At 39.1% G+C, this 24,119-nt stretch overlaps 1 protein-coding gene across 3 annotated transcripts in view; it reads left to right on the top strand.

Annotated features, from left to right (window-relative positions):
• The window catches only part of LOC126481340 (uncharacterized), a 74,228-nt gene that overhangs the window by 12,579 nt on the left and 37,530 nt on the right, over nt 1-24,119 (top strand). For 2 of the 3 annotated variants that reach the window (XM_050105025.1, XM_050105027.1), the window contains exons 3-6: nt 2,425-2,574; nt 2,630-4,189; nt 17,851-18,019; nt 18,258-18,456. In XM_050105025.1, the coding sequence (XP_049960982.1) occupies nt 2,443-2,574; nt 2,630-4,189; nt 17,851-18,019; nt 18,258-18,456 (2,060 nt within the window). In that variant the 5' untranslated portion in view covers nt 2,425-2,442. The remainder of the gene's footprint in view (nt 1-2,424; nt 2,575-2,629; nt 4,190-17,850; nt 18,020-18,257; nt 18,457-24,119) is intronic. The other variant, XM_050105028.1, reaches the window with a different exon arrangement.

Below are 24,119 nucleotides of genomic sequence, written 5' to 3' on the forward strand. Positions count from 1 at the left end.
GGGGGTTACTAGCTAATGTCTAATTGCACTCGTGGGTAAGGGTCTAAGAAAGTTTGGGAACCAATGATTTAGAGGAAGGGTTAGGAAATATCCAGCAAATAAGGGAATCAATAACTCCTTGTAATGCTGGTCCACAGTCTCTATAAAGTCTTTTACCTATGTCATTTACAATTTCTAGCTGTAACAGTTTTTATTATGCTGTTGTTATTTTGTCCCATGGACTATTCTCAAGGACATGGTTATTTTTAACCTATTTTTATGCCATAATATGACATAGAACCTTATGCATGACAGTGGCACAAGGACCAAAAATGCAGTGCACAGTCATGGCCAAAAGCAAATGATGACATCACCGAAGAAAGCTAATATACTATCAAACCAATACAATAACAGTGTAAAATTACAGTAAAATATGAATTTCTGCTTGTGAACCGAGCGAGGTGGCGCAGTGGTTAGCACACTGGACTTGCATTCGGGAGGACGACGGTTCAAACCCGTCTCCGGCCATCCTGATTTAGGTTTTCCGTGATTTCCCTAAATCACTTCAGGCAAATGCTGGGATGGTTCCTTTGAAAGGGCACGGCCGATATCCTTCCCCATCCTTCCCTTACCCGAGCTTGCGCTCCGTCTCTAATGACCTCGTTGTCGACGGGACGTTAAACACTAATCTCCTCCTCCTCCTCTGCTTGTGAATATTATACTTCATTGATGATGTTTTGGACGTCTAGATTGCTCTAGAAATAACCGCCATGAAATTACTATATCTCACCATGAACATTTTGAATGAACAGTCATGAATCATTTCATTGTTTTCTTTGGATCCTCACAAACATGTCACTGTCCTAAGAGTGTGTCATTTTTCAGCAGTTTCTTTGAGTCCTGTGTGGCCCTTTGCAAAAATGTTCAGACAGCTATTTATCTTGCTAGGCAGTGTTACCTGCAAGAGAATGTTAACTGTAGCTGCTTTGCAGTGTCCTTGAAGGCATATATAAGTGATTTGCCACTCTTCTTCCAGGCTACATGATGTAGATTAAACTGATCATTCTATACAGACTTATTTAGGTTTCACATTGGACCCAGTGAGTGATTCAGTCTGTCTTTTATTGTGAACTTGTTAAAGTCACAGCTTCAGTTTGCACACAGGTTGTCACTGAATTCTGAAAGAAATGTAATCTAGTGTGGCAGTTGTAGTTATCTTAAGAGAATGTGAAGCTTGTTTTTAGAAGTAGTACTAAGTTTTTCAGTCATTATTGGAGTAATAGTAGCTTTAATGCAATTCTGTTTTCTCACATTGGCTTATCTTGCAGGTATGTGCTATGTGCTTCTGAATTTAGGAGGTCACTATTAAACTTATTGGTCTGGGTTGTCGTTGATTGTTATATTTACAAATATCCAATTTAATCCATTGTGATATGTTTACATAACATTCATTATAATGCTTTGACAGGATATTCTGGTGACGTCATCCATGAAGTTGGAATAGCAGCATTTTTGTGCAATAATTTCTTTTTACAAGGTAGTTTGGATTCCATGTCAGTAATTTGAAATTTGGAAAATATTCTTCTTCCATTGCCTCTCAGTGTTTCTTCAGTTGAGAGATAACAGCATGCCCTGAGGGTATTTTTGTTCTGTCATTGCAGTGACAAGAAAATGAGGGTTTTTTTCACCTGATGCAGTTCGCTTTTTTGAGGTAAAGCATCATCCGTGGTCTGTAATTAAAGATATTTACAATTTAATTAAGATCAAAAAACAGTTTGTTAATAATATGTTGCTTTTTACTTATATTGATTTCCGCTTGGTTTCTCGGCTACATTGGGAAATCCTGTCTGCTGTGAGGTTTTGATGTAAGCTGACAATATATGATTGTGAAATATTTGTGTGATTTATAGCAATTAATGAAGTACAGCAATTAGTGAAGCATATGTTGAGTGTCCTGTCATACATTTGTTATTACAATAACTGCATCAAAATGTATTTAATACTTGTGGCAGACTAAATAGAAAGAAATATTAAAAATCTTGAAACTTTTATTTTTTGTGCCTAAGTGACAGTACCTTTCTCTTTTTACTAATAGAGAATATCTTTGAAGAATTCTTTTAATGTAAGTTACTGCAAAATTTTAAAGGCTAATGTTGTCCATTTACTTCCTTATAAGAAGTCAGTGTGGAGCTCTGTTTAGTTATTTCTGCTTTCTCTTACTACTGTGATAATTGTAACCTAGTAAATATGTATTAGTTTTTTCTTTTTTACCTAAAAATCTTAATAAATATGTCTCTTTCTTTTAATATACACCTTCAGAACATTTTGATTCATGGTGCTAAACACTTACAGTGACACTTTGGTTTAACTACTTGGCACGTTCCACCTGATTAAATGCTGTATCATTGCCCCTGCAGTTATATTATATACAAGTATTTTTCACAGATGACTTGAGGGGGAACGATGGAGTCACCGCCTACCTGCTCTACGTGGTCAGAAGTATTTCCAACAAGCGACGACAGTGGACTGCTGCTGACCAGTGGGCACAGTGGCTCCATCTCCAGTGGCAGTGGTGGTGGCCAGTTGCCACTCGAGGTAAGCGACAAAACTTGAGATCCGCAAATCAGAAGACTATTACCGTGTTAATCAGTTTTCAAAACTTGATGTCTTTCAGCTCCTCGAGAGCGACGGAGAAGAAAAGTCTCTTTCGCAAGATGACTCCCTGGACTACTCGGACGGCATGTGTGGAGAGAATTTCAATACACTGAAGAAAGGTCCTGGCTGGCCTGACCTTCCGGGGGATGGCTGCAAACATGTGATACCTATCGATCCCCCACCAGAATTTCAGGACAGCCCTCCAGAATCACTACTGAAGTTTGAGCGATGTCTGGAAAGGTTTGCATTGCGCCTTGTGGCTGCCGTTTTAGAAGAAGCACTTCGTGTGTCTTCCAAATCTGTGGTGCATCCGGAAAGTGTGAAACATGACAACAGTCCAAAGAAGGTGCAAGTGACGAATGTCCAGCAGCAGTTCCGCAGTCGAGCGCGGCTGTGTTGGACCCCTGAACTGCTTGCATTCAGCCCCTGTCACCGGCCCAGTTCTCGAAGTTCACTTTCATCTTCGCGGCTATCCAGCTCACACAATTCATTATCGGTTCCCGCAGCAAATCGTGCCGACGATTCGAGCTTCATCACTTCTGCTATGTCACATGATGTTCTCACTGCTGGTGACATCAGTGATGTGTATAATGTGCCGTTTGATAGTGACATATACGCGGTACCTGTAGACGTGGTGCGCCCCGAAGTGAGAGTACCACCCAGTAGGCCCAAGCGACACCATCGGAAACCGCGAAGAAGACACACCTCATCATCTGGAGTAGGTAGTGCAAAGTGTGCACCTGGCAACACTGGCTGTAGAAGTGGAAAGCCCACACCCCCTGTGAGTGTGTGCTCAGGAGGGGGATCTGGAGGCGGCAGCAAACGGCACAGTGTTCCTGGTACATCAAAACGTCGAGTTGCCGAGCCCGTCCACATGACTCTCCACGAAGTGAGGCAGTACCTACAGAATTTGTATTCCAGTTCTAGTGACTCTTCAGAAAACAGACCCATTGCAAAACACCGTCAGACTGGCAACACTGCTCCTTCAGTTACAAATACATTAGGAACTGTTTCTGGGAGTACCACAGATGCTGCTGATATTAGGAGAAATAAAAAGAACAATTTTGTAATAAATATTAAAAATAAGAAAGCCAAAGAATCATGTGATATTGTTCAGGACAGGGGAAATATTAAAAATGAAAATTCTGTTTGTGAAAAGGAAAAACAAAAGAAATCATCTGGTAGACATAGCTTTACAATGAGCTTGAAGCAAACACTTTGCAACATATTTAGATTTCGAAAATTTTCCTCGCCTGACCGCAGTGTGATCAAGCGGGAACCTGTTGCACAACAACCGAAGCCTTCAGTTGAACCTTGCAAGATATCTAATGGCACGGTTAATTTGGAAGGAAAACCACCGTTCCTTAGACGGGCTCTTCCACCACTTCCAGCTGTAACATCAAATGATCCTTCAGAAACAAATGGCGCAATGGATGCAACACCATTGCCCTCTCCCGATGATGGACAGTTAATAAATGATGATGATGATGATGTGGAAATTGCAGGAGAAGAGTTGAGCATGGACTTTGCTTCCAGTATAGAAAAAGTGAAAGATGTAAGTATACTTACATTCTAATAATACATTTTGATGTGTGATAAGATAATCCATGATTCTCGTTTGCTTCGATTTCAACTGCATTTCTCATGATTTTTATTTTAGTTAATAATTGTAGTCAAAAAATGGAATAGTTTTGATCTTTTTAAGGATTGCACAAAATCTCTTTTTAAATCTTCCATCATATAAACTGAACATTGCATATGCAGAAAAATGTGAACATCATGTTTGTTTTGAGAACATATCTTTTTTTTAGTGTGTATTATTGAGCTGTTTGTAGATTTAATTATTCCATTGTAAGTAGCAGTGTATCATATGTAGAAATAGTCTCATCTAAGTCACTGGTTCAAGCTCCTGAATCCCAAATGTGGCGTAAAAATTCATATCATTTGATGCAACACCAACATTCATTTTTTTTCCCAGTCACAATTTCTTTTACAGATATTCTGGATTGCATTTGTAATTGTGCAGCATTGTGCAAATCTGATATCAGCATATTGCGTACTAAGAAGATAACATTACAAAGAGCACAGGACCATAATGTATGTCCTGAGCGACAGAGGTGCTTATTACCTACTAATGAGTGATCACTAGATCGAGAATGCAGGGTGAGTCAAAAAGGACTTTACAGCTTTGGAATGCTATAAAATTTTATATAGAGAACTTACAGAATCAGTAGAGGTGTCATTTTTTAGCAGATAATATCAAGTTTCACATAAGAGTATGAAATGTCATTTTGGTTTGGTGTGACTGTCATTTCTGATGTGGCAAACGTCACACTGGTAATCAATATCTTCCCACACTCATTGCAGCAAATTGGGTGTAACTTGTGCAATGGCAGCATAGATTCGATTTTTCAGCTCAGCTAAATTGTTTGGTAGGGGAGGAACATACACACGGCCTTTAATGCAACCCCAGAGAAAGAAATCCAGTGGTGTCAAGTCTGGGGAGCGAGGTAGCTACGCATTTGACCCTCAACGGGTAATCCACCAACCTACAGAGCAATTGCCAAAAAAACCTCGAACTTCCTTGAAAAATGAGGTGGTGCACCTCTTGCTACTAGTAAACCATCCCATCTCAGTCATCTTCATTGATCTGTGGAATTAAAAAATTTCAAGCATATCCAGATACACAATACCAGTGACAGCACGCCCAGCACCAGTTAAAGTTTTCATTTAAACTTTGATGGCGGAATGGGGTTCTGATGCATTGCGTGAATCAAACTTGAGGTTGTTGCTACAAAATGACACATCTATCGATTCTGTATGTTATCTCAATAAATATAATCTATATTATTCCAGAGTTGTAAAATCTTTTTATCTCACGAGACTCTGAGGGCCATAGACACGGGTTCCCAGGTAGATGCTGTGTTTCTTGACTTCCGCAAGGCGTTCGATACAGTTCCCCACAGTCTTTAATGAACAAAGTAAGAGAATATGGACTATCAGACCAATTGTGTGATTGGATTGAAAAGTTCCTAGATAACATAACGCAGCATGTCATTCTCAATGGAGAGAAGTCCTCCGAAGTAAGAGTGATTTCAGGTGTGCCACAGGGGAGTGTCGTAGGACCGTTGCTATTCACAATATACATAAATGACCTTGTGGATAACATCGGAAGTTCAATGAGGCTTTTTGCAGATGATGCTGTGGTATACAGGAGAGGTTGTAACAATGGAAAATTGTACTGAAATGCAGGAGGATCTGCAATGAATTGATGCATGGTGCAGGGAATAGCAATTGAATCTCAATGTAGACAAGTGTAATGTGCTGCGAAGACATAGAAAGAAAGATCCTTTATCATTTAGCTACAATATAGCAGGTCAGCAACTGGAAGCAGTTAATTCCATAAATTATGTGGGAGTAGGCATTAGGAGTGATTTAAAATGGAATGATCATATAAAGTTGTTCATCGGTAAAGCAGATGCCAGATTGAGATTCATTGGAAGAATCATAAGGAAATGCAATCCGAAAACAAAGGAAGTAGGTTACAGTACACTTGTTCGCCCACTGCTTGACTATTGCTCACCAGTTTGGGATAGGGTTGATAGAAGAGAAAGAGAAGATCCAACGGAGAGCAGTGCGCTTTGTTACAGGATCATTTAGTAATCATGAAAGCGTTACGGAGATGATAGATAAACTCCAGTGGAAGACTTTGCAGGAGAGATGCTAAGTAGCTTGGTACGGGCTTTTGTTGAAGTTTCGAGAACATACCTTCACCGAGTAGTCGAGCAATATATTGCTCCCACCTACGTATATCTCGTGAAGAGACCATGAGGATAAAATGAGAGAGATTAGAGCCCACACAGAGGCATACCGACAATCTTTCTTTGCACGAACAATACAAGACTGGAATAGAAGGGAGAACCGATAGAGGTACTCAAAGTACCCTCCGCCATGCACCATCAGGTGGCTTGCGAAGTATGGATGTAGATGTAGATATTACCTTAGCTAGTTGTCATCTACGTTCTGCTGACTTGGTAAACCTCAAGTTCTGAAACCCTTACATCTGCTCGTTCTTATAATGGGGAAATCTACCACTCATCAAAATGTGTAGCTTTTTCTCAGGTTGGTGAAACCTGATCATTCTCATAGGAGGTACAAAACTTAAAATGTAAAGTTGTCCCCTACTTGTAGATTGATTTGAAACACCTCAATACTTTATGAGGCAAGGCCCTATTATAGGTGGTATACCCCATTGCTCTACTGACCTTTAAACAGACTTTCCCAGCCATTTACATGCATTAAATTCCCCAGCAAAAGTATACAAAAAATAGAATCATGAAGAGAGATGAATTATCATTGTATACGAACTGTGTAATATTGATGTGCAAATATTAATATTTTTTCTACACAGTATTAATATTTTTGGATTATCAAAATATTACTATATTGTTGCTCTTTGTATATGCTACTGCAGCTGCTGTGCTGGTGTGGAACCAGCAGATAGCAGGAGGTTGTACACAGCATCAAACATGTACTGCATGATGCACAATAATTTCTTATATGATGAGCAGTACATTGTACACAGGACTCTTAACAAATCATACAAGTTTATCTACAATATTAGCTATTTGCCAGGATACTTCAATATGTTTGAGACTCTGTCTCTCCTGTTTGACATCATCTGCTTCAGGCTGTAGACTTGCGGTACATGTGCCATTGTAGCAGCACACAGTGTCCAAAAATGACAAACACTACAGAACAAAACATTATGAATGTGAATGCTGTCACTGGTTTACTGTGTAGGAGAAATTAGTATTTTCAGACAAACTTCACTTCAAACTGCCCTGTAGTGATATCGGTGTATGTATTAGACATTATTGTGTTGGTCACACCCACGCGGATAGCCAAGCATATTAAAGGGCCGCCTCCGCGACAGGGATGTGTGCTGGTCCCAAATCAAATCTGTCCAGTGGATGGATGATGAGGGCTGGCATACCAGCCAGCCTGCCTGTATGTGGTTTTTAGGCAGTTTTCCACATTCCGCAAGCTGAATACCAGGCTGGTATGCATGTCCCTCACCGGTTACACAGTTTTCAAATATTTCAAAAATTTTGCTCGCTTTCGCCTGAATAACACTACGTATACATGGATCAGAGTAACAAAGATATTTATGTCTAGCTGTTCACAGGGCTGCTACTGCAGCAACAACCAATCAGAGAATGCACTTGACTGCACCTCCTGTTACGTTCACCATTGTTGAATCTCTCTGTTACTGCAGGTAGCGGCTACTGTAGCCATTTGTAGATGATGCTTGCAGCCATTAACATTAACAGTTGGAATCTGTTTCGTTTTGTGGTTTATTTCTCTGTGCAGCGAGTTTATTTTGCACTGCAGAATGCCTTAAACCAGTAGCGGAAATGTGCATAAAAGTGTGGCTGCTAAACGGAAAGTTCAGTGATCTACTCATACTTTGTGTGCCAGGCACGTGACTTTGTGTGCTCGGTGTGAGAATATTTCGAGAAAGAGAGAGACAATGGTGCAACTCTGTTGACTCTTAACGAAGGTTGTCGAAAGAGCTACAGACACCTTGAAGATACACACAAATACTGTCGTCAGAATTTGTAAGGAGAAATACTGTGCAGAAGGGAAGGAGCCTGATTCATCCAAACAGCAGTCACCTGGGAAGAAGAGCAGGAGAGAACCAAGCGTAAAAATTCAACAAGATGCTGTTTGTCACCACATATATGGATCTTGCAATTGAAAAGAACAATCAACTATTAAAAAATTGTGGGTTACTCATCGTGAGGCAGAGTTATTAAGTGGCAGCAAAATGTCTCTGTTAATGGTTGTCAGAGCCCTTGGTTTTTGGTAATGGACAGAAAATTGTAATTAGGAGAGGCAGCATTGTAGCATGGCATTGTCGATTTTTAAGAACTGTTGTTAAAGTGCCATTTGAAGACATTATGTGGCTTGACGAAACCTGAAGAAATGTGGATCATTCTGTCAGGAAAGACTGCACAGATGGTAGTTTATGTTGAAATTCTGCTATTGTCCTGGGAAAGGGCGGAAGAATTATTGTCTTGTGTGCTGGAAGTGCATCTGGTTTCTTACCTAACTGTCTCCACATTTACAAACTGAGGAAAACAAACGACTACCATGAGGAGATGAACCACAATAGTTTTGTGAAGTGGTTCAAGGGTCAAACCTGGAAAATGTAAATCAGTTGTCTGTCATTGTAATGAATAATGCCTCATACCATTCAGTTATTAAAGATAAAGTGCCAATGATGGCAACAAAAATGTTGAAATGTTGAAACACCACAATGTGAAAATTCAAAATGATTTATGTAAGGCAGAACTCATGGAAATAATAAAGAAAGATAAGCCACAGTTTCAACAGTATGTTATGGACAAGGTAGCTAAAGAACATGGCCACAGGGTTCTTAGGCTTCCACCATACCACTGCCACTCTACCACCATCGAAATGCTTTGGGCACGAATTAAAAATTACGTGGCAACAGAAAACAAAGCTTCACTGTGGCAGAAATTCAAAGATTATTAGAGGAAGCAATGGCACAAATAACGCAAGAGAAGTGGAGAAATGTTATACACCACACAGAAACGTTTGTTAAAGAACCGTGGAAAAGTGAAGTGAGTGTTGAGACTAATATAGAAAATATAATTATATCCTTGGGCAATTCCTGTGGCTACTCCATGGACCAGAACTCATATAACAACAGTGTCAAGGAAGAAAGCAATTATGAAGTGGCATTTACCCTTTGCCTCAATTCGTCTTTATGTTTTGTTGCACAATAATCATCATCTCATTATTAAGGTATGCACAAGTGTGACATTCTGCATGCACACTTCAGTGATTGGTAAGTACTCAAGCAGCTTATATTATTTTAATATTGTTAGTTATTGTATTTACATAAACAATTCAGACCCATTATAACACTCCTTACATATTGAATACGACAACTGAACATGATTCATTCTGATTATTGAAAAACAGTGCTCTTCTTGTTGCTTTTAATGAGATATACAAATAATAATAGCACAGTATCATTTTATACATCCTGATTTAGGTTTTCCGTGATTTCCCTAAATCGCTTCAGGCAAATGCCGGGATGGTTCCTTTGAAAGGGCACGGCCGATTTCCTTCCCCATCCTTCCCTCACCCGAGCTTGCGCTCCGTCTCTAATGACCTCGTTGTCGACGGGACGTTAAACACTAATATCCTCCTCCTCCTCCTCATTTTATACATGGGAGTGTGTTTGTCAAGCCACAAAGATATAACAATCCTGTAAAGCGAACTCAATACTGTACATTAAAAGGGCAACGTGAGAAGGTACTGCAGTAAGGAACCACACAGCTGTTGCTGCTACAGCCATAGTGCATACACACGCACCAGCAAACCAAAAACCTCACCCCCTTTCATGCTCAGCTGTGCTTCATTGTCAATCACTTTGTTGTTCTGATCCGGTCATACATACAGACATGTGGGGGGGGGGGGGGGGGGGGTGTAAACATATTCTATCCTGGTGGCCTAATTGGGTGGCAACAGGAAGGGAATCCGGCCACCCCTTAAACTAATCATTGCAAATCTATAAATAACCTTCCCAATCCTGTGTCGATGCAGGACAAAGGCGTAGAAAAAAGAGATTATTGTGATAACCTTAACATCACGTCCTGTATGGGAGTCCAATGGTAGAGGCATTATTGCATGCATCACATGATGTTGACCCATATTTATTGAGTGAAATTTGAACAGCAAAATAAATTAGAGATTTGAGTTGCCCATTAAATAATATCATCATTTGGCATTGGTAACTGGATGTGTGGGTCATTGCATGTAAATTTAATTTATAATGCCAGTTTCATAATCCTGCCATTCATGTAATGCTATATGTACAATGTTACTCTTTCAAGGAGGGAGAGCGCATCAGTGTGTAATGCACACATTATTATAATTTTACTGTAGTAAATAGTGTTTCAAAGAGGCATTTTCTATATGTTTTGTGTTCTGTTAGGACCAACTGGCAGTGAGATAATAACAACACATGTACTAAATGGGAGATGGAGTGGTGGTAAGAGAAAGAGAAGGTGGGGGGAGTGACCACAAGTTTTCACTTGTACATTTTCTCTGGGCTTATTTCATTGTGTATTTTGCTTCCCTTTTTGCTAAACTTGGTGATGAATAGTTATTCTATAGAATATTGGCCTGGTGACCAGTTGATGCATCATCCTTGACCTAAGGTGTAATGTGACTTGAGATCAGCAGACAGTTGTTCCAGCTATTGGTGTCATCTTTTGTAACCTGGCCTCTACATCTCCTTCAAGCAGATTCTTAACTCTCCCCGAAATGCCAAATGGGACCTGTTCCAGTCCTTTCGCTAGCAGGATAAATACATAATGTGTAAGCCGCCAACCTGATTTCCTGTAGTTTCTTGTCACCTCTTTGGTAGAATGTCAGTCTATTGTCTTGAAGTTGAAAATCTTATTTAGTTTTTGATGATGTTTGCGCGGAAAATGTAACCAACACCACAGTTTAGGTTGCACTATTTTTACTCATTTGTTAGCCTCGGCTTTGTATTGTTGTGACATTGACCAGTTTTTCTTTGTGAGATTATTGGCACCGAAAAGCCGGTTGGCACCCACAAAAAACCAAGAGTATAGTTGCAGAATTACTCAGATAAATTGTAAGGGTACGGAAGCACAAATAATGAAACACTGTCCAATAATCAATGATAGTTCTGACAAGTCACCAAACAAAAAAATTTAAGTGTGGCATAGAACGCAGCCCATATTTACACAAATCACCATAGTTGACATACAGCATTTTCTTTTTAGTAATCCACTAGAGAGATGTACACTGCAGTAGTTTACTCAGTTCAGTCATTAATGAAAGTCACAATTTTCAACAATCACTCGTTCTGATGACAATAATAGTCCAGGCCTTATACCAAGTCCAACACATTTCATTCAAACTATTCATCAACTTGAGTTAAAAGACATCACTTTAAGCTTTTAAACATGGACATTATTGTGTTTTCATGTATACCGATACAGGTATTTTTGCAAACAACTTTTGCATGACAATTACATGAACATACACTGTGGCCATACCTAACTAAAGTGTTACATGCTTGATACTTCAACTAGGACTGGGCACAGCCTTCGAGTGACGCCTGACTGTATAAAGACTGTTAAATGAACAAATTGTTATTTCAGGAACTCCAAAATCATTTGAAAAATGGCAAGGTTAGATTTTGCAGTTTATTATGGACTATAATTATTGCTAAAACTTTGGTTTGCCAAAAATATGCTACTCGAGAAATTTAGAAAAGTTTATGTCTTCACTTCATGCATCCACGTTGGGAATATCTTACATATGAGTACAAGCACCATTGTGAAAATTATTGTAAATTGTGCAAAAATGTTAATTGATGATTCAGTCAATTAATAAAGTCTCATCTGGTGCATGAAAACCTGGTTAACGAAAGTAGAATGGCAAAGGTCAGAATCTAGGGTAGGGAGGACAGAAAGAAAGCAAATTTTAAGAGAGGTTAGAACTGAGACAAACCTTAAGTTTGAGAAAGAAATCAAAAAACATAATTCCAGCTTATTACATCAGCATAAACAGCTATTGGTTAAGAATTTTCAACAGTCAGCAGATATTATAACTCTACCAAATTTTAACTCAGTCAATGTGAAATGTCAGCTATCTTTATTGCATCAAAATATTTGAGGACTGAGAAATAAAATTAATGAATTAACTATCTGCATAGATGAATTAGAGTCTTCAAACCCAGCTGACATAATCTGCCTCTCTGAACATCATGTGACCACTGGTATAAAACTTTTAAGTGTTACAGGGTTTAGGTTAGCATCTCACTTTTGTAGATCAGAAATGGAGAAAGGAGGAGTTGCCACATTCATTAGGAACAGTCATAAATTTAAGAACATAGACATTCATAAATTTTGCCTAGAACAGCATATGGAAGCATGTGCAACAGAATTAGAATTTCACAAAAAATCCTTCATAATATTAAGTGTATATTGAGCACCTGCAGGTAACTTTAATCTGTTCGTAAACCACCTTGAAGCTGTACTGGCCCATTTAACAACCAAAAACAAAGAAATAGTTGTTGCTGGTGATTTCAATGTAGATTTCGTTAAAGACTCTCCCAATAAGAACTTATTTGGGTTAGTAACACTATCATTCAACTTCATTCCCACTGTAAAGTTCCCCACTAGGGTAGCCACTTGCTCACAAACAGCCATTGATAATATTGTTATAGAAAAGTCCAATGAACAGAATTATATTACAAAACCAATAGTCAATGGCCTCTCAGACCATGACATGCAGTTCCTTCTGTTAAATGTTAATACTGAACAGGATATAAAATCTGTTAAATCTGAGCTCAAGAGGGTAACCAATAAGCCAAAAATTGATTATTTTAGGACACTCCTCAGAGACATTCACTGGACTGATGTTTACAGTGCTCATGGCATGAATGAAAAATATAACACTTTTGCTAATAAAGTACGTACCTTATTCCAACACTGTTTTCCCCCAAAACTTACCAAGGTTAGAGCAAAGTCTACAAAAAAGCCATGGATTACTCGAATATGGGTATCTTGTAAAACAAAAAGAAAACTGCATCTGTCAATTCGAAACAGTTCTGATGTTGATGCTATAGCACATTACAAGAAATACTGCAAAATATTAAAGACTGTAATACGGATGTCAAAGCAAATATATTACAAGAAAAAGATAGTCATATCAGATAACATGATGTCTGCTTGTGTCTGTATATGTGTGGATGGATATGTGTGTGTGTGCGAGTGTATACCCGTCCTTTTTTCCCCCTAAGGTAAGTCTTTCCGCTTCCGGGATTGGAATGACTCCTTACCCTCTCCCTTAAAACCCACATCCTTTCGTCTTTCCCTCTCCTTCCCTCTTTCCTGATGAGGCAACAGTTTGTTGCGAAAGCTTGAATTTTGTGTGTATGTTTGTGTTTGTTTGTGTGTCTGTCGACCTGCCAGCACTTTCATTTGGTAAGTCACATCATCTTTGTTTTTTATATATATTCTGATCTACAAAAGTGAGATGCTAACCTAAACCCTGTAACACTTAAAAGTTCTATACCAGTGGTCACATGATGTTCAGAGGCAGATTATGTCAGCTGGGTTTGAAGACTAATTCATCTATGCAGATAGTTAATTCATTAATTTTATTTCTCAGTCCTCGAATATTTTGAAGCAATAAAGATAGCTGACATTTCACATTGACTGAGTTAAAATTTGGTAGAGTTATATTATCTGCTGACTGTTGAAAATTCTTAACCAATAGCTGTTTATGCTGATGTAATAAGCTGGAATTATGTTTTTTGATTTCTTTCTCAAACTTAATTAACAACCAAAAACAAAGAAATAGTTGTTGCTGGTGATTTCAATGTAGATTTCCTTAAAGACTCTCCCAATAAGAACTTATTTGAGTTAGTAACACTATCATTCAACTTCAGGGTAGCCACTTACTCACAAACAGCCATTGATATTCATATAAAATATGATTCCATGACTTACCAAACGGGAAAGCGCTGGTAGATAGACACAATAAAAAACACACACAAACACACACACACACACACACACACACACACACACACACACACAAAATTTCAAGCTTTCACAACCAGCGGTTGCTTCGTCTGGAAAGAGGGAAGGAGAGAAGGAGAGGGAAAGACGAAAGGATATGGGGTTTAAGGGAGAGGGTAAGGAGTCATTCCAATCCCGGGAGCGGAAAGACTTACCTTAGAGGGAAAAAAGGACAGGTATACACTCGCGCGCGCGCGCCCCCACATTAGCTTATTTGTTTTAGTTGTAAATATTTGTCATGTATTGTTGTTTTTCTGACATGTTCCACATCCTGGAGGACCTCCTCACTACGGACCAATTGGAATGAAAGTAAATCTAATCCAATGAGTACTGAGGTACAGTCAGCAATGGCAGATGTAGCTGTTTCTGAAACTGAATATTAATTGTTTCATAAATTAATTAGTTTCACATAAATTTGAAATCCATTGTAGAATTTGCAGTAGCAGCAACAGAATTGCTCACATTGAAGTTACAAATTCTCTTGTGTGAGTCTTTGAGGTAGGCCCCATATTTTCACCATTTTGGAATTCATGATACACATTTTCCAGGATTTCCTCTGGTCTGCTCTTTCCTCTGATGGACACTTTATCCATTGCACTTTTTGCCATTCTCTCCCTCCCCCTCCCCCTCTCCCCCCCTCCCCACCCCTCCCCCTCTCCCCTAGCGATGAAGCAGATTTGAGGTCAAAACACAGTATGATTAAACTATTTAAGCTGTGTTTGACAGAATGGACAGAATGTGGTCCTTCTAGTGGTTGGGCATATTGCTAATATTTGGTTTTTTGCTTATCATCAACTTTTATATGCAACTTATCTTGAATTTTTAAAGGCTTCTCCTGTGTTTGTTAATTTGCCTTAATTTGGTGGCCAGTTTAAACAGTAGGGTTCGACATCCTGTTGACAGTGAGGTCGTGGGAGATGAATGCTACTAAATTATGATCGGGCAAGGTTGGGGAAAAAAATTGACAATGTCCTTTTATAAGGAACTATCCTGGCATTCTCTTTAATTAAGGTAGGAAAACTCCAGAAAACCTGAATCTGGATGGCAAAACATGGAAGTTAAACACCACTCATCCTGAATGTGAGTCCAGGGCCTTAACCTCTGTTCCATGTCACTTCATGTCTGTTAAAAGATGCCATTTTTAAAAGTAAAATGACTGGTGAGTGACCACGTACTATATTACCAATGAAGAAGTTTTTTAGAAGTTGTGCCTTACACAAATCAGCTTTATGGAGTCCACTTAGTAAAAATATGATCATCGGAGATTAAAACTGCCCACTGGAATTATTGATCACAGATTTGGAAGAACAACTAATCAGATTCAGCATTTTTGTTTCTTAACCCAGAAATGGTGATGACATTGAACACAGATATGGAGTTAATTCTGAATTATTTCAATTTGTTGAACAAGTGGATATCTGTTTATTAAAACTTCAGGCCATTGCTGAATACAGACACAACATACACTATGTGATCAAAAGTATCCGCATACCCCCAAAATCATGTTTTTCATATAAGGTGCATTGTGCTACCACCTACTTCCAGGTACTCCATATCAGCAACCTCAGTAGTTATTAGACATCTTGGGAGAGCAGAATGGGGTACGCTGCGGAACTGACGGACTTTGAACGTGGTCAGGTGGTCGGGTGTCACTTGTGTCATATGTCTGTATGCAAGATTTCCACACTCCTAAACATCCCTAGGTCCACTCTTTCTGATGTGATAGTGAAGTGGAAATGTGAAGGGACACCTACAGCACAAAAGTCTACATGCCGACCTCGTCTGTTGACTGACAGAGACCTCCGACAGTTGAAGAGGGTCATAATGTGTAATAGGCAGACATCTATGCAGACCATCACACAGGAATTCCAAACTGCATCAGAATCCACTGCAAGTACTAGACAGTTAGGCGGCAGTTGAGGAAACTTGCATGTCATGGTCGAGCGGCTGCTCATAAGCCACACAACATGCGCGGTAAATGCCAAACGATGCCCCCTTGGCGTAAAGAGCGTAAACATTGGGTAACTAAACCGTGGAAAAACATTGTGTGGAGTGATGAATCATGGTACACAATGTGGCGATCTGATGGCAGGGTGTGGGTTATGGTGAATGCCCGGTAAATGTCATCTGCCAGCGTATGTAGTGCCAACAGTAAAATTCAGAGGAGGTGGTGTTATGGTGTGGTCATGTTTTTCATGGAGGGGGCTTGCACCCCTTGTTGTTTTGCTTGGCACTATAACAGCACAGGCCTACATTGATATTTTAAGCACCTTCTTGCTTCCCACTGTTGAAGAGCAATTCGTGGATGGTGACTGCATCTTTCAACACGCTCAAGCACCTGTTCATAATGCACAGTAACATCTCTGTAATGGACTGGCCTGCACAGAGTCCTGACCTGAATCCTACAGAACACCTTTGGGATGTTTTGGAATGTCGACTTCGTGCCAGGCCTCACCGACCGACATTGATACCTCTCCTCAGTGCAGCACTCTGTTAAGAATGGGCTGCCATTCCCCAAGAAATCTCCCAGCACCTGCTTGAACGTATGCCTGCGAGAGTGGAAGCTGTCATCAAGGTTAACGGTGGGCCAACACCATATTGAATGCCAGCGATACCGATGAAGGGCGCCACAAACTTGTAAGTCATTTTCAGCCAAGATACTTTTGATCACATAGTGTAATCTGTCAATTGAACAGTAATATGTATGATTGTGATGGTTACATTCACAAGCTTTTTTGTTTGGAATTTATTGTCTTTCAGGCTAGAGATGTCGACAAGTTTGTTTGAATATGAGCATATTCAACAAGGTTAACAGTGGTGCATTCTTTCTCGGATTTCACTTCTGTGTAACTGCTATATCTCATGATGGAGTGCTGCCATATTATGATAGTTTGCTGCAAAGTATGTGTTTAATTTGTTTTATGTTGGTCTGAGCTTTGTTGGCCGGTTGCTCATTGTCATAGCAGTAAAAAAACTTTACGTATGATGAATGAAACAATGAGGAAAGCAATTTTTGTTGCTATTGTGTTGCATCTCAAATAAGTTTTTGCGAACTTGTGTCCATCTTGCATTGTTTAACAAAATTTCATCTTACAATTGTTGTAACAGTTATGAAGGTCAAAACAGCTCCAACTGTTAGTGGCTTGTTTAATTATCCATATGTTTCAATCTTCGCTAAATCCATTTTCAAATAATAACAGAACTTGGCTGAGCAAACTGTTAATCAGTTTCTTGACACTGAATTGTTACTTATTCTACAAGAAGTTATCACGTTTCATATACAATAAGAACATTTTGTATATCTAGTAGTAGCCTTTTTAGTGTAATTTTTGTGAGTGTGTATGAAAATAATTAAGTGTTGGCAAATTATTATTCATTTTTCCAAGTAACAACATAGTGGTTTGGGAATGGTATAGTTTCCCATTTTAATTTTGAGTTGTTCTCCAGTTATACTCTGCATAATTGGTTCATAGAAACATGATGTCCCACATCCTTCCCATAAATTAGTCTTAGCTCATTTTATACAGCTTATTTATTACATCTTGTCTTGCAGTACGGTTGGTATTGGGGTCCAATTTCTGGAGAGGCAGCTGAAAAAATTCTGTCAAACGAGCCGGATGGGTCATTTATTGTTCGTGATAGTAGTGATGATCACTACATCTTCTCACTCACTTTTAAACTGCATGGTTGCATTCGTCATGTTAGGATAGAACATGATCAAGGTATGTCTAATATTAGGTGTCGTTTTTTGTAAAGTGTTTACATATTTGACCTTTCTTGAATATTGGGTTGCAGCATATTGTTATATATTGTTGATAACGTTGTCTGGCAATGGTTATGGTACAAAGAACTACAGTTTTTCTGCCTTTTTTCATGTGAAATAACCATTACATTTATTATACATTATATTTGTGGTTATACTTTGTAATTTGGCATCGAATTTCATTGTTTTTCTCATAGGAAATTTTAGCTTTGGAAGTTGTACAAAATTCAAAAGTCATACTATTGTGGATTTCATCGAAAATGCAGTAGAACACTCAAGAAGTGGGCGTTATTTATTCTTTCTGCATCGTAGACCAGTACTGGGCCCGATGCGAGTGCAGCTATTGCATCCGGTGTCTCGCTTCAAGCAAGTTCAAAGTCTGCAACATATGTGTAGGTGAGTATGCCTGAGATAGATAAAAATTTTATATTGCCATAAGTAATTAAGATATTAGATTTAACAACATCATTTAAAAGATTCACAGAATCTTGAAAATTGTGAAATAAAATGCTTTTTTCAATTCCCAAACAGAAATTGATAGGGGAAGAGTGTAGAGGAAGAACTCCAGGAAGCATAGAAAACATACCTAGTAAAAGAAAGGCTCATTTACCAACAAGCTGAACAAACAATTGTAGCAGGGCAGGGACTCAGATTACAAGCATAGGTGATTCTTTAGCTGTCAGAACAGTTCCTTAGGCAAGAGAGAGGGAAAGATAGGGAGTAGAAAGAAAGGGAAAGATAGCGTAGAGCATGGGGGGGGGGGGGGGGGGGGGATAGCTGGCAGTTACTGATATGTCAAAGATGAAACTAACCTCAAATGAAATCACGGGTTGCTAAAAGAAAGAAAGAGAGAGCAGACAAAAGCTGATAAAATGCATTGGGAATGGGGGATGAAGTGCATGAAATTATTAGAACAGACAAACAAGGAGACATTCACTGATAGAGAAATAGAAGTTGAGTGTTTGAAGTATAACGAAGAGGGGTGTAATTAAGGGTGTAATAAGACAGTAGGAAGCATCACAGGAAATGGGTTCAACTTACAATTTTACAACTTTATCCAAATTTTCATTTGTCACAACATATTAACTCTCTAACTGCTGCAGAGGTTGTTGTTACTTGCAATTTCGGCCACTGTATCATTATCAGTTATCTGACTACCTGCTCGCTAAGTTACTTGTGCTCAGGCTGCTATTTGGCATTGAGTGACGCATGCAGCCTACCTCACACTGTGCTAGATATTTTCTGGAGTGTACAGTGGTGATTCCATATGTTGCTTTGACTTTGGCCACTGTTAATCTAACAGTTATTCGGACACTCAACAGTTCCTGATTTCAACGCTTCTCTGTGAATGTGTGCATGTCCGAAGGAACATTACATCATACTTCTTCACAACAGAGGCCCTGCAATTTGTATTTATCAGCCAACACCGGGCTTGTGACTTCCAAATAAAATGTCTCCCCTGTGTAGGAATAGCATTAAAGGGATTTATAAGTACAGGTAAGACACATGAACGACGATGTATGGAAGTTGGGTTCTGTCCGTGAGTCGTGCTCACACAGCTGAAGCAGTTAAGAGGCAGCCACTTGCATAAAGTGAGGAATCTGTGTTTGAGTCCAAACCCAGCACTAGTTTTCATTCTCTTCATTCCACTCTACAGCTGAAGGTGGTTCATATGCACAACTGCGAATACATTTCATGAAATTATATTTGTCTGCTGCCACGGCCATGGTAGTACTACTACTTTTCCAATGCATACTAGGTGGTCATAAAAATGTGAGCTGTGAGGCAAACCACCATACTATAGAAGCCCATTTCGTATGTCACTTACTTGTCTCTCATGACGTCTGTGAGTTCTTCCAAATCTAGATCATCCATTGCATCCATGTCTCTTTCATCTGTTTTAACTTTGAACAGAATTTAAATCTTCATACCATATTTTATTGTAATTGATTACCCAGTTCTATTATTTATAACAATCCACTGTCTTTCTGATTTACTGAGCATTTTGATTCTTTTGTAGGCTACTGTTTGCCCCCATGAGTACTATTTTCCGTTACACCTATAAATATTCCCATGAATCTTGATGGGTTTTTTTTATTGTTTTCTTAATGTTATTTAGTTTTTGTTGACAAATATGGTGAGTTTCTTCAGATGGATCGCTGCTCAATTATTTAATTTAAGATTCTTACTATAAGTATGACATGTTGAGTTGCAGACAGGCACGACAAAAAGACGCTTACGCTTACGCATTAGCTTTTGGCCAAAACCTTCGGCAGAAAAGGAAACACTTACACATGTTTGTCCACACAAGCAAGCACGCCTCATGCACATATGGCTGCATTCTCTGGCAGCTCGGACTGGAATATTCCATTGTTTAAGATAAGATTCTTGTTTTTTGTTGATTAACCACTTCTGTCGCTTCATCACAAATTTGTAAACCTTTTCATTTCCTATCTTTTTCTTTTCACCAACTGCTTCATCAGCACCTTCCTTGATCAATTTTTCTAGACTGTGCTATTCTTTATCAGTATTGTTTTTCATATTTGTTCTAGAGTGTTGTTTACAGCTGAGGCTTAAGCCATTGCACAAGTCAATTTATAAGTATACAGATGAAAGACTTCTATGTGTACTTATTTGAGATCAGAATAATTCAGTTCAAACATTTAGTATTTATGTAGCACACTTCATAAATTTATCTATTCTGTAGTTGAGTAAAATCAGTGATGCAGTAAATATATCTTTAAAGATTTTCCAAAGGTTTTGAGCTTAGTAATTGTTTTTGTGTTTCTAACAAGGGAACCTCCCCATCGCACCCCCACTCAGATTTAGTTGTAAGTTGGCACAGTGGATAGGCCTTGAAAAACTGAACACAGATCAATCGAAAAAACAGGAAGAAGTTTTGTGGAACTACGAAAAAAATAATCAAAGTATACAAACTGAGTAGTCCATGCGCAAGATATGCAAGATCAAGGATAGTGTGAGTACACGAGCGCCGTGGTCCCGTGGTTAGCGTAAGCAGCTGCGGAACATGGGGTCCTTGGTTCAAGTCTTCCCTTGAGTAAAATTTTATTTTCGCAAAGTTATGATCTGTCCGTTCGTTCATTGACGTCTCTGTTCACTGTAATAAGTTAAGTGTCTGTGGTTTGCGACCACACCGCAAAACCGTGCGATTAGTAGACGAAAGGACGTGTCTCTCCAATGGGAACCGACAACATTTGATCGCAAGGTCATAGGTCAACCGATTCCTCCACAGGAAAACACGTCTGATATATTCTATACGACACTGGTGACGGCATATGCGTCACATGACAGGAATATGTTGTCGACCCACCTAACTTGTACACTTGGCGAATGGGTAAAAAGATTCTTCTACCTTGGCAGATTTAGGTTTTCTTGTGGATGTGATAATCATTCCCAAAAAAGTGATGAAAACATAAGACTTTGTCAGATAAACTGAAAATAAAAAATTAAAATATTCACTCCAGGGAAGACTTGAACCAAGGACCTTTCATTTCGCAGCTGCGCACGCTAACCCTGAGACCACGGCGCTCCTTTGTTCTCTTTGCTTTATGTTGCGTATTTTACGCATGGACTATTCAGTTTGTATATTTTGCTTATTTTTTTCATAGTTCCACACAACTTCTTCCTGTTTTCTAGATTGATCTGTGTTCAGTTTTTCAAGGCCTATTCACTGTGCCAAATCTGAGGGGGGTGCGATGGGGAGGTTCCCTTGTAAGATGTTTGTTATAAAGTTTTACTCCCTTGTGGAAACCACTGTTTTGGCACTGGAATGTGTTGATTTGGGTCCTGTGTAAGTTTTTGTTTTGTCTGGTAAAGTGATCATGAATAACATTTCTCTCTCTCTCTCTCTCTCTCTCTCTCTCTCTCTCTCTCCCCCCCCCCCCTCCCCCTCTCCTCCCCCCCGCCCCCCACACACACACACACTTTTTTGTAGTCTGCAGTCATTACCTACATTACATTTATTTTGAAAAATATAAGGGTTTCCGTAATGTAAGTGCATAGACAGTAAAGGACAACACCGGAGATCTTAGAGGTTTACATCCAAACTGATTCTAATTGCAGTGTTTTGCAGTTTTGAAATGTTTTTAAAAGAACAAATTTTGTTTAGAACAGTGGTCAAACATACCATTAATGAATGTGGAAAATAGACTCTCAGTTTATGATATGGTTATGACCGGAGTACAAAACACTCCAACAGACTAAAGATTTGTAGACTTAGTAACTATGCAAAAATATATGATAGATAAGATGCACGTAGAAATGGCAGATGCTGCAGCTGTTAATAATCACTTATTTGACACCAATGAACTGCCCTTTAACATGATTTAATGTTCATTCATGGCTTGAAGATGTTTGCTTGACTGGAACTGGTGTTCAGTGAATAAATACACCTTAGGGGGGGTTTTGTGAAATGTTTATTCACTATCCCTAACAACACATTACAGTAAACTGTGGATTTGTCTGTTTTCACTGCCTAAGGTACGTAGACTGCTCTCATCTTTAGCCCCTCTAGCTTCATTTATACAAGGTGTCCATAATTTCCATTTCAACATACTGTAGAAAGAGAACCACTGCCCAGAATGATGTCAAATTTGAAAGGCATATTATTGCTGCAAGGAGAAATGTCACGGAAGGAAAAAAATTAATGAAAATTTTACCAATATGTAAATGGGGTCAGCTGGAAATGACAGATAAATCGCAACACGACAGTCAACAGTTGTGGCACTGTTAGTTAGGTAAGCTTGTCCATCATGGCTAGGTCGTCCTACATTGGATGGGAAAAATCAGTTTTTAATTGTCCTGAGGCCAAAAACCATACGAAAAGGAAAATGACATTGGTTTTCAATTGTCATGGGACCAAAAACCGTATGGTCGGCCCACAGTGTCGCAAAACATTGGAAAGCGGAAGCTGATAAGGCTTGCGCCAGAAGTTGCACTTGGCTTGCATCCAAAGTTGTGGTTGATAAAGCATGCTCACAAGTGCACACTGCCAGTCTGTGTTAAGCTGCTACAAAGGCAACTACATTGAATGATGCACAGAGATGCCTTGTTACTTTCATCTTCACCATTCTACGATGTGCAAATCAGTTGGATGTTTGGAGCTTAAGAATGGAGAGAGAACATTTACAAGCAAGAATAAGGCAGCAACTTCAAGAGGAATTGTGTGTTATGCACTCTTATATCATTACTTACCGTACCTTTCATTTCAGACAGATAGCAAACAAAGACTTTGGTAATGCTTATTTTTATTGTAATTGGCCAATGACTGTATTTACTTGTGGTCATCGTAAGGTTGGTGAAGGTGAAGGTGTCTGTCTTGTGCACAGGTCATGGTGTCTATGAACAGGTGCCCTAGACTGCCGATTGTATCTTATCACAGATAAAGTATGTCATGATTTAACCCAATTGTCCTTTCTTTGAGGGGAGACTTGCCTTCAGTTTTTAATTGTGTTGGTGTGAAAAATCACATAAAAAAAACAAAATGACATCATTTTCTAGTTGTCATGAGACTGGTGCAGGACATGTTCAATATGCTGTTCACTGTTTTCTGCCAGAAGTTGAAATTGAGAAACAGCATGTTCCACAACAGGTGGGAGTGTCTTGGGGGATCATGTTCAAATGTATTGCACAATATGTGCCTTCAGCTCAGCTATGTTCATAATTGGAGCACTGAACACAACATCTTTCATATAACTCCAGAGCCAGAAGTCACACGGATTAAGATCAGGTGATTTGCACAGTCAAGCTGTAGGGAAATAATGGCTGATAATTCTAGCATTTCCAAATTGTCTATACAGCAGCCACTGCACAGGTTTTGCAATGTGCGGAAGAGGGCCATCATGCACAAAAATGATCCTACCCACACATCCACACTGTCGAAGGTTTGGAATGATGTTGGTGTGCAAAAGACTCACACTATTTACCAGTGAATTACAAGGAACAGGACCCACAGGATTCATCTCCTCAAAAAAATGCGGCCCTATGATAAATGATGCCATCAATCCGCACCGCGCTGATCACTTTTGTACTGTTTGTTA

This window comes from Schistocerca serialis, chromosome 5, assembly GCF_023864345.2.
Source record: "Schistocerca serialis cubense isolate TAMUIC-IGC-003099 chromosome 5, iqSchSeri2.2, whole genome shotgun sequence".
Lineage (NCBI taxonomy): Eukaryota > Metazoa > Arthropoda > Insecta > Orthoptera > Acrididae > Schistocerca > Schistocerca serialis.